Below are 12,379 nucleotides of genomic sequence, written 5' to 3'. Positions count from 1 at the left end.
AAAAAGCAAGATTGTGAAAAAGTTAAAAATACCCATGAAAAAAAAAGAAGGAAACCTACATGGTTGTGGTACTTTGTAAGTGATATTTGGGCATTCAAACTTTTTATGAATGATATTCAAAACTTTTTGGGTCATTCAAATTTTTGGGCACACACTTTGATGCCTCACACTGCCTATGAAACATCGGGATGACAGTTTATAGCTGGGTCAGGATTCAGAACAAGACTGTACAGATTAGAGGAAAGTGCACTTACCTCGAGGCTATTTTACCAGCTCCTTATATCACAAAGTATTCAATGAATAACTTTTGAGGGGTTTACGTCAAAATAGCAAATTTTCTATTGATAGATTGATGATGACATCCTATATTAATGTCTTAAAGCCATGAAGTCAAGACTTATTGTTATCATTTATAGCATTCCATAGCCTTTTTTATCCATCATAAGAAAGTGAAGGTAATTTGTGTATGTGCCATTATTGAAAGGAATAACAACAGAGTATATGATTCTATGGACAATTTTCAATTCTGAAATTTCCATTTGAAAAGTAAGCTCAACATTAACTCAAAGTGAAAAGTTTTATTCACAACTGTTGTCACATCCAAATCAACATAAAAGCAATTTTATTGTCATTGTTTATTTCACAATTTGTTCGCTTCTTTGTTTCTCACTTTGATGGTTGTTTTCATTGTCTTTCAAATGATGTGCTAAAATTATTCCTGTACATTTTAAAAGAGGAAAGATTGCCCTCAATTCAGGCAACACGAATGTATCAAATATTTTGCCGACTCATCAGAAAATGACTGTAATTCTCAAATCAGTATTTCAATTCAGTTGTTAAAATTCCAATCATTTACCCTCTCCTCCAATCCCCTCTACGACTAATAAAATGACACCCTGAAAGTGATCCACATGACTAAGTTTAAAATGTGTAAGCCATTCATCCTGTGCCATGATTTTCTATATTGTACCTGGAGCTACAACTATGACTACTTTAATGGCTCCAATTAATTTCACCTTCTTATGGGGCTGGCTGAAAGGGAAATTTGGCTCATCTCTCACAAACTGGTTGGCCATGACTGACGTTTGAATGCAGCTGATGTGGCCAGTAATTTTGAATTTGCTGCAGGGTGACGGAATAATTCACCGACTCTTTGAAAATGACAACGTCAAAATTTTAATCTTCACCAGCTAATGTTAGTTGACAAGACACTCAGTTTAACATCCATCCGATGGTTAGCACACTTTTTGATGCATTTCACTGCCTGGAAAGCACCAATCAAGCACTTTATAGTCAGGACATAAATCAAATCCAGACTAGAGCCAACTCCAAAGTAAGTACACCCCCATTGCAGCATTTGTAAGACTAAAATATACATGGAAATAATTCAAAATACAATTTTTATGTTTTGCTTTACATCCATGTACAACTGAAGTTTCATATTCACATTTTTCTTGCAACTTGATTATTTTACACTATCTGGAAGCCCGTGGCAAAAATACCATGAAAAAAAAATGAAATAAAAGTAAACCTTTTATTCTTGCACTTGTTGAAACAGATAAATTGAGGCAGTATTATAATTTTCCTGTCGGTTTGCATTCATTTGAAGCAAAATTTACGTAATGATTATAAATTTCCTGTAGATGTGAATCAATTTGAAGCAACTTTTACGGAATTTATTGTCTCCGAGGAGCATTTCAGTGTTTGGGGGGGGGGGGAGAGGGGACAGACAGACAGCATTAGCCTATTACATATACTGTAAAGACTAAAGAGTATTGAGAAATTCCAAAATCATCATATTTCTTAACAGCAAATAAAGATAATTAAAAATTTGGGAGCGATCGAAACAGCGGTCTGTTGCCCGACACAGCATCCACGTTCAATTTTTGGTCTGAATGAAAAAAATTATAATTTTCCCATAGGTTTGGAATTTTTTTTCTCTCCTTGAAGCGTTTGTGTTTCAGGTTGGGACAGACAGACAGACAGCATTAGCCTTTCGCCTAATAGATATATATAAATATATATATATATATATATATATATAATAAATATACAAACACATATATATATATATATATATATATCTCCTATATTTTACTAAAACTCTCATATTGTATGTATGTATGTATACATGTATGTTTGTATGTTCCCGAAATATAGCCAAAACAGTACACGATAGCGCAAAAATTTTAGGGCCACCTTACTCACCATTCACCTGCAGTGTGCAGTATCAAGTTTCGTTTAAATCGGGAAACGAAAAAAAATTATTAAAAAAATCAATTCCCGATTTAGTCAAGTCCTCTTCGGGAGTATTTGATCAATGTAAAGGCCCGGTCACACCTTGACGTTTTAGCCAACGTATGCCGATTTTTGAATTTTTTTTCTAAAACGCTGGCACACGTTGAATACGTTATGGGTAAGTTTTGATAACATTGAGAGCACGCTGGCATACGTCGTAGTACGTTGCCATACGTTGTTGTACGTTGGCTTTAAACGTTGTACTTTTCGGTTGTCCTCCAATTTTTTCATGCTTGAAATTTCACGACGTATGCCGGCGTATGACTCACACGTTCCGCTACGCTGGCCACAAGTTGTAGGCACGGTCTGCGATCGTTGACAGACGTCAACACATGCTACTTGTAAGCTAATCATAAGTTGAGACACGCCGAGGTAATGTTTAGCGTACCCGAAACTTATTTCTAACCTATGATTAACGTGTTGTTGGCACGTTACGCGATCGTTGCCACACATCGACAGACGTTACTTCTAAGTTACTCATAGGCTGAAAGACGTCGGTATAATGGATCGTCCTTGAGTCAGCGTCCACGGCCACGGCCAGGACACTTATTTGCAGCATTCTTCAAACTTTTCTTCGGCATGAAGAGGATGCTCACACTTCGATGTCTAGCTTGGCTATGATTCCAATTGTCCATCGGCAGCGTCTATTTAAAATAGTCGAGTTTGAGCGTTTTAACACGTTAAGAAGAAACGTTTCAAATTTCCAAACCCCAGCGTCAAAAAAAAACAAAAAACAAAAAAACAAAGGGCGAGTGACAGCAATTTAAATCGTTCATTGTAAACAATGAAAATAGCTGAGTGGTACCGTTTAAAAGTCGTTGAGTGTTAAAAAAAAAATCCAATTGTTGAGCGCAAGCGTCTACTTTCAATAGTGGAGATGCAGCCATTTAAATCGTTGAGTGGCAGCCTATGAACCTACCCGTGGACACGCGGACGCAAGGACGATCCATCATAACCCACACCCTCCCCCTCACACCCACCTACTACTGCCAACATGAACAAACTACTACTAATACTAATACTAATAGTAATACTAATACTGATACTGTTACTGCTGACATGGACATCGACTCAAAAAGGACTCGAAAACACTGTTGGGTTCCCCTTTTATGAACACCATTTTTATATACCAATTCCCAAAACCGCTGGGAACACGTCTTTATATGGCAGTTGTAACCTAGAAACACGTTCATTTATTTTTTTTGTCGACCGGAAGACGTCATTGGAATACGTCTACATACGTCGATGTGTGTTGGGACTACGTAAAGAATTGGTTCAAAGCACGTCAAACATAAGTTAGAAATAAGTTTCACGTAAAAAAGACATTACCGCGACGTGTTTCGACTTCGAGTAGCTTATAAGTAGCGTTTGTGGACGTGTGTAAGCGTCCACATATCGTGTGTAAAACTTATCCCCATCGCATGCGAACGTGTGTCATACGCCGAGTACGTCGTAAAATTTTGAACATGTTCAAAATTTCTTGACGTACTCTACTTACTACGACTTACGATAGCGTATTTAGCGTTCTACTCGCGCATACCAAGCTTACCCATACCGTATTCGACGTGCCCCAACGTTTTAGACACACTTTTTGTTACGTCGGCATACGCTGGCAAGATCGCCAAGGTGTGACCGCGATTTTGACCCTTCCATTTCTACGGCAGTTATGATTTGAATCGTTGTGCGTCAGCCTTTTAATAGGCTACGTCACGACATCGTCGGCGATGCGTGCAACGCGCTATGCCTGAGTTAGACTATCGTTGGGCATCGGTTGTGTAGGCCGACAACAGGTTCAGCATTCGTTGGTATAAGTTATCTATAACACAACGAAACGTTCTGTGTAGTTACCAATGCGTTATGCATAAGACCAAGTCGTTATGAATACGTCCGAATCTTTAAAAAAAAACATCAAAAGTTCAACGTAAGCCAGCGTTTTACATACATTTTAACACGTTGCCATCGCTGGCTAAAACGTCAAGGTGTGACCGGGCCTTTAACAACCTCAGCAGTATAGTTCGCTGGAGCTATCTTTTTTTTTTAAATCTTGAAATGATTTTTTTCATCAACCACTGTCACAACAGGAACCCAACGGGTTCACGGGTCATCTAGTATATTATAAATATACAAGTATATATATATATATATATATATATATATATATATATATATATATATATATATATATATATATATATATATATATATTTTTTTTTTAATATATGTGACTGTGCGATTGCACTAATAGCTCAGAACATGTTTTCTATTTTTTTCATGGTGCAGTGGGCCCCACACTTCCAATTTATCACTATCATATATATATATATATATATATATATATATATATATATATATATATATATATATATATATATATATATACACACAAAAATGAACTTTGTAAATTAATGAACTAGACAACTGTTCAGCAATCAGTGCCTCGTCTTCTATCAGCTATATATTTGTGCCTCTTATCCTGTCTTGTAACAACATTTCTTCTCACTCACATCATTCATTTGCAGAGCATTGGCCTTTGCGAGCTCCATCTCCATTGAGTCAGCCACGGCTGTGAAAGTAACATTTTGCACGGGTTGTCGATATCTCCTCTCACTCAGGATCTTGGAGGCCTGTTTGGCTGCTTCCACATCCAGGGAACCAAGGGGAACCCAGCCTGTTCCACGGAGCCACTCCATGTCTGCTTTGTAAATATTCTAGGGGAACAATGAGGCCATAAATTAGGATAAAGGAATGAACCATTAATAAATGCTATGAAAACTAACAAATTACAATAATATATTTTACATATTTACATCACTCAAGAGGTCATTCCTGTTCCTGGCCAGTGCGAAGCTGACAGCATCTGGGGGCATGGTGTAATGGTGGAACCGCTGTTTGTATCCCAGATCGCTGATCATGTCCTGAACTTTCTTGGCATGGATCAAATCCATTGTGTCCTTTGATACGTGGAACTTTGTCTTGCTTTCTTCAAAGCCCTTTTTGTACTCGCGGTCACTTTGAATCTTGGCCACGTGCATGGACCATACCAGCTTGGGGTCATCTTGAAGGCTTTGCAGACCAATGCATTTACCCATAGCAGCAACGTGGGCTTGTTTATACTTATACTGTGGAAGAGAAAAGGAAAGTTAAAAAATAGTCCGAGTGTATCACACCCCCATATGTAAAGACTATTTTTGAGACGAGATGTTGAAGGTACTTACATCACTAGCAATGTCTCGTGAGGCCTTGGCGACTTTGATAGGAATGGCATCCACTCTCATGTCATATCCTTTCTTCTTTGTTTCCTCCCACCCTCGCCGATAGTAATTCTGAAAAATAGGAAATTTATGAATTTCATGACAATCAGTTTTAAAAACTGTCCAAATGAACACGATTGAAAACAGGTATCAAAAAACTTTCTGGAAATAACAGATTTCCATTGCTGTTTTTGGATCTACAGTTTAGCCGAGCAGGCTGAAACATAATTGTTCAAAATTAAAAAAAAACACTTCATTAACTGTCCCCCTTCCTCACCCTTCCCAGCTCACCCACCACTCCCACTCCCCTCTCAGTTCTCTCCATACTTCCCCTCCATCCTCTCACTCTTTTTCCTCCTCTCTCACTTCCTTCCCTCCCTCCACTCCTCTCCCTCCCTTGTGAACTCTCTCCCTCCCTTTCCTCCTCTCTCCCTCCCTCCCCTCCATCCTCTCTCCCTCCCTCCCCTCCATCCACTTACGTCCTCTCTCCCTCCCTTCCCTCCATCCTCTCTCCCTCTCTTCCCTCCCTCCTCTCTCCCTCTCTTCCCTCCCTCCTCTCTCCCTCTCTTCCCTCACTCCTCTCTCCCTCCCTGCCTTCCTCTCTCCCTCCCCTCCCTTCTCTCTTCCTCACCCCTACCCCTTCCCCTCTCCCCTCCCTCTTCTCTCCCCCTACCCTCTCTCCCCCCCCCCCCCACACTTAATATTTCTATCAGCGAAGAAATGGGTTGTATTGGCTAGTTTTAAATAAAAAAAATAAAAAAACACATTTCAGGAGGGTATTTCCAAATAAGACTTTAATCAAATAATTAATTAGAAGAACAAATACATGAAATAACATTTGACAAATTTAATTATTGTCTTCACAAAGAACTATGAACATATTAGAGTATGATTCGACATACCCTTTAGAGTGAAAAAGAACAAAGTTTTTTTGTTTGTTTGTTTGTTTTTGTGTACTCACATCGCTAATGTTGATGGCATTAATCCTGGATTGGATGAACTGTGGAATGTCTCCAGGAAGGTTGTACTTGTGCTTAACCTCTTCTGCACCTGCTCGGTACAGTTTCTGCAGGACAAAGTTCCAACAATATCAGAACTTCTTTTCCACCCACATCATCATTCTCGAGAAGGTAAATGTCTGATAACTTTGTGCACTTACGTCGTTCATCTGCTGAGCATTAGCCTTTGCGAGTTCCATTTCCATGGAGTCAGGTACTGATGTGAAAGCGACCTTTTGCACAGGCTGTCGATATTGTCTCTCACTCAGGATCTTAGAGGCATGTTTAGCTTTTACCACATCCAGGGACCCGATGGGGGTCCAGCCTGTTCCACAGAGCCATTCCATGTCTGCCTTGTAAATATTCTGGAAAAAAAAATTATGGAAAGAGATTTGCTAATATTCATCTCTGTGTAGAGCACATTCACTGAAAACTTTCAATTTATTTTCCTCCAAAAGATTGATATGTAAAAGACAGCCAAGTTATTTACATTTACAGGAGAAAAACACAATGTCCTTCATCACACCTTCCGAATCAACCTCTGCCACTACACCCCCTCCCTTCCCCCATCTTTCCTGGCTTGCTCACAAATCTGCATCCCTTCATATTTTTACAGCACTGCTTTTTTCATGCATTTTTTTTTCAAACATATTGATCGAAGGATCATAGTGGAGCTCATACACAAGTCACATGCAGGATTAAAAAGTTAGGAGACACGAGTATACTTGAATATGAATTACAGGACAATGAACAAATGCAGTGAGAATATGAGAATTGAACATAGATTCAGATGAGAAAACTAAAGAGCGAAACAACCCTTCACATTGGCAACCTCCCATCATTTTCTTTCTATTTTTTACCACCTTCCTCCAACCTTCCTGCGACGTGTATCTATCTATTGCTGAGATTGGGATTCTGAAATCCAACGAGTGCAGGTATGTGGCAGTTAAGCCCTATACACCAGCAGCACTTGCGTCTCTTCACACCTGCTCATGTTCCTCTGCCACTCATTCATGCGCCTCCCCCTCACACAGGCATGCTGCTCGTCACCCGCCCATATGCTCTCACACACATTAATGCATCCCCACCCTTGATCCCATAATCTATCAGGTCCTATTCCTACCCCTTGTATAACACAACCAGAGTACCCGCCCTATGGGCGATCTTGTTCAAGGCACGCAACATGTTATTCTGAAGCAAACCTTGATTTGGGCGGTGTATAAGCAACAAAAGGCTCTGTATCGGCAAAAAAATGGTGGAGACTTGCAACATCCTCTCACACCTGGAGGTGGTGCTACACGATACACATTTACATAGAGAATTTGCGTTCCCTCCACCCCCCCCACCCCCACATCCCCCCGCCACCTCAAGACCACCGGCAAAGGATAAAAGCACCAGGTCAGGTCAGATAAGGGAGCATGCGCCAAAACAACGTGTCGCTCGGTAAAATTTCCGCTGGTACTACAGAGGCCTCCATCTGGCCATCCCCCAGACAGATGCCTGGCTCATCCCCATCTCCTTGAGATGCCGATCAACCTGCCACAACCACGAGGCACGTGGTCGGCCCATTGACCTCCGACACTCATGAGGCTTCCTCGCTGAGAGCATATGATGAGCAGGATCAGCGTCAGGTAAACGAGCCACATGTCCATACAGTGGCAGCTGATACGGACAATGCAGGTAACAAATCTCAATGGAGTCTCTCTCAGCAACCGCTCGTTGGACACAAAGTTCAACCAGCGATGGCCAAGGATTCTCCAAAGAGACCTGGTACCAAAGGAATTAAGTCTCCCTCTCAGATCCCTGGTCAGAGTCCAAGTCTCACATCCATAGAGCAAGACTGGAAGCACCAAGGACCTGAAGACTCGGACTTTCGTCCTCCCACACAGGTCCCAGCAGCGGCACACCCCATGATCCAGTGAATCCATGACTCCCCAGGCCAGACCCAGACGTCTGTTGACCTCTGGCTCACAGCCAGCAGAGACATGAATATCACTGCCAAGGTAAGTGAATTTCTCCACGACCTCAACATGCTCACCACAAACAGGCACAGACAGGACAGCAGCGTCCAAGATGTCATTGAAAGACTGGATCTTAGTTTTGACCCAGGAAACCCACAATCCCAGGTGCTCCGACGCCTCATTCAGCACATCGACGGCTCCCAAAATGATATCTATAGTCTCCGCAAAGATGACTGCATGATCTGCAAAATCAAGGTCAGAGATATTGACATTCCCAAATGATGCACCGCAACTTGATCTCTCCGACATCCTCCCCAGAATCCAGTCCATAAAAGTGCTGAAAAGTGTGGGGCCCAGTATACACCCCTGATGAACTCAAGTAACAACTGGAAATAAGTCAGAGATGGCATCACCACATCTCACAGCACTCTCCGTTCCAGAGTGTAGTTCAGGCAACAGATTGATCAATTTTGGTGGCACCCCATGAAGACCAAGAATCCTCCGGCGGGCATCCCAATTCACCGAATCGAACGCTTTACAGAGATAAACATAGGCTGCAAGCAGCCCCGACCGACTCTCGTTTTGGGGTGAGGACACCATGTGCAAGGATATAGTCAATCGTTGACATCTTTGGTGTAAAGCCTGACTGCTCTGGATGCTGGTGCTCAAACAGATGGTGGCGAACCCAATCAAGAATTATCCGAGCAAAGACCTTGCCCGGCATTGAGAGCAGAGTCACCCCTCGGTAGTTGTTGCAGCCTTGGCGATCACCTTTCCCTCTCCAGAGAGGGACAACAAGGCCACTCTTCCAGTCAGTTGGGATGATGCCTGTGTTCGAGGCAGAGCACAGAACTGCATGCAATGACATGAGTACAGCATTTGCATCAGCCTTGACAAGTTCAGCATGGATGCCACAGATCCCAGGAGCTTTAACCCAATTTCAACCAGTTCACTGCATTCTGTGTTTCCACAAATGAAGGTGGATCACAGTTGATTGGAGCATCAGCAATAGGGATAGTAACACCCCTGATATCCAACTCGACAGCTGGCACAGCCGCTCAAAGTAACCCACTTTGCAGGCCTTCACTTCGGACTTCTCTAGTCAAGACTCCACCACCCTCTGCTCTAACTTCAGTACACCAAGGAACGGGCTTGAATGAACACAATGTGCAAATTCTCCTGAAAGCAGGACAAGAATCACTTGATCACAGGTGATGCTCTACCCCCTCACAGATTCCTCGCACATAGGCCTCCTTGTCCACCCTTAGCACACGTACAGTTTTATGCCTCAGCTCTCCGAACAGCTCAGCTCTGCCATTCAGCCTGGCCCTGCGACTCTGGTCAACGTTATCTAGTGTCCCTTGAGACAAAATTCTTCTTCGCCCTATGGTGAGCTCCAAGACATCCACCAGAAACATCAAGGATGGTGGTTTTGAAGGCACTCCACAACTCGTTAAGATCCCTCAAAGCACCCAGACCCCCCAAATCTCAACTCAGCCTGTTCGCAAACTCGTCGGCTACCCTCTCATCCATGAGCCTGCCAATGTCCAGCCTAGGCTGGGACGGTACCATTCTCCTGGATTGAAGCTGCAACTTCAGAGTTGCTACCACAATCCTGTGGTCAGTGTTGAGGCACTGAACACTATGGTAGACCCTCCAGTTTTTGATCATCCTCAAGTGGCAATCAACAAGCACATGGTCAGTTTCCTTTACCACACCACCAGCATTGGAATACCAAGTTCAGGGATGAAAATGTGGGCACTTCTTGCAAAGTCAAGGAACTTACTGCTATTCTGATTCACAGTCCAAGACCCATGGGGACCAACACCCATTTCATAACCATCTCTATCAGTCATGCATTGAAATCCCCCAAACGAGAAGAGTATCTCACCTGGGGCACTGATAAACCACAGACTCGAGCGTGGCATAGAATGCGTCCTTCACGGTGAGATCACTCGTCTCAGTCGGAGCATAAACAGAGACCAGGGAAATGACACCTAAGGAGTGACGAATCCTTAGTCTCATAATACGTTTGTTGACCGGTGTTTCCTCAATTATCGTTGGAGTCAGCTTATTGGACACAGCTACAGCAACTCCTTGGGAATAGTAACCATCAGAGTGACCAGACCAATAGTAGGTGTTTCCACCCGCCATGATCTTGCCGCAATCCGGTCTCCGAACCTCAGAGATTGCTGCAATACCGATGTCCAAACGCCTCACCTCAGATGATAACAGTCAGGTGGTCATCCTCTCTTAAAGATGAGACATTCCAGGCACCCACCCCAAGGGACCCCCTCAGATTAACCCAAGGAGACCGCCATCTGGTGGACGACACCTCAGCACCACCCCATCACGCACTACTGTAATCTGAACCGGGAAGGTTACCCCGTGGTTTCCCTCCGATCATCAGAAATTGGGGGTCCTGAAGGCTTTGCCTCAATCCCGTCATCCAGTGAGCTGCCCTTCGAAGGGCAGCTGCACAGGAAGTACTCCCACGGAGTGTGTTTTCAGAATCTTTTTTTGTGCTTGTCATACGTTTTGCGGAATGAAGGGTTTTCTGGTGGCTGGAGTGCAAATCCTGCCACCAACCTCCAAATAATAAGTAACCCAACTGCAGTCGGACGTCCGCAGACACAGTTGGGCACTAGATATGGATGGCCGTTGGCTCACAAGGAGCTCCTCCGCCTTTTGACAGGTTTGTTTTTAATCCTGCTGGGTGTCCATTTCCAAACACCCTCCTCACCTAGAAACTTGGCCGGGGAGCCGGTTTCGTCACTGACAACTTGACCATGAAACAGGTTAATGCAGGTTTACATGGTACCTGTAGCAATTCACAGATCTAATCTGACCTGATCTGACCTTAAAAACACCCCTATCCATTAACTGGGGTCATGCTGACTTATTTAGCAAGTCTGGATGTAATCAGTCCAAAACTGTAGGAGTGGCACGAATTATAGTTAGGATTAAGGGCCTCTACCATTCAAGTACTCCACAACCTAACATCACAGATCTCCTCACAGAAGTTGCTGCTGCCACCTGGATATTGTGTGTTTAACATAAATATTCCTCTGCTTGGACCTTCCTGACTCTTGTGGCTTTTCCTGGCTATTTTATGTTATGACAGGCCAGATGACTGTCGCATTGGTGGGATTGCTGTGGAAATGAAGAGCTCTATTGACAGGTTATGCCTTCATTACATCCAACCCAATGAAACCCCTCTGGCTGTTCATTCCTCGAGACAAGCAACTAATGTTCGTATGGATGACTTACCATTCACCGAACAGTGAGGAAACCTTATAAACCTCTCTTTTTGCTAACATATGAACCAACTAATAGCCACCCATCTTAATGCTCTATTCCGAATTTGTGGCAATTTTAACTGCCACCATGCTGGGAGTTGGAACCTCAACAATCAGCCATGGGAATGCAACCAAGTCATCCTCCAACTCTATGGGTCTAACCCAATCTGTGCACTTCCAAACCTGGATCTCCTCAAATGTTACATCCTCCCTCCTGGAACTGCCAATGACAAAATTTTAATCCCACCTTGACTTCTTCCTTTGCCCCATTTTGCTTCCTTGTCAAGAACACTTGCAAAAATCAAAATCTCTCAGGGTGTTGTGAGAGTGCTGCCAAAGCACCACCGTCTGGTTTTTCACTCACACCAATGGGCAAGGACTGCAATTTGCCCGATTGAAAAATCGTTGAACTTTCATATCCTCTGTATGCGACATTGAATCTGGCTGGAAAAGCTTTCACAAACGCCTCATCTCTCTCACGCACAGGTTTATTCCATATAATATGCAGCTATAATACCCATCATCTAGATCATAGTAGACTGAATACTGTGACAAGGCTGTGGTGAGCAAGC

At 43.0% G+C, this 12,379-nt stretch overlaps 1 protein-coding gene across 4 annotated transcripts in view; it reads right to left on the bottom strand.

Moving 5' to 3' along the window:
• NEB (nebulin) overlaps positions 1–12,379 on the bottom strand; it is a 439,712-nt gene that overhangs the window by 293,709 nt on the left and 133,624 nt on the right. For 3 of the 4 annotated variants that reach the window (XM_085869257.1, XM_085869259.1, XM_085869258.1), the window contains exons 38-42: positions 6,709–6,912; positions 6,511–6,615; positions 5,514–5,621; positions 5,106–5,417; positions 4,803–5,006 (exon numbers count right to left, since the gene is read on the bottom strand). The exons of the other annotated variant lie outside the window; for it this stretch is intronic. In XM_085869257.1, coding sequence (XP_085725383.1) covers positions 4,803–5,006; positions 5,106–5,417; positions 5,514–5,621; positions 6,511–6,615; positions 6,709–6,912 — 933 coding nt within the window. The remainder of the gene's footprint in view (positions 1–4,802; positions 5,007–5,105; positions 5,418–5,513; positions 5,622–6,510; positions 6,616–6,708; positions 6,913–12,379) is intronic. 4 annotated transcript variants of the gene reach the window in all.

The sequence above is a fragment of the Eptatretus burgeri genome, chromosome 2 (genome assembly GCF_056783735.1).
Source record: "Eptatretus burgeri isolate ZD-2024b chromosome 2, Ebu_testis_v1, whole genome shotgun sequence".
Taxonomy (NCBI): domain Eukaryota; kingdom Metazoa; phylum Chordata; class Myxini; order Myxiniformes; family Myxinidae; genus Eptatretus; species Eptatretus burgeri.
Note: the sequence above shows the minus strand (reverse complement) of the source record. Positions and strands in the feature narration are given on the sequence as shown.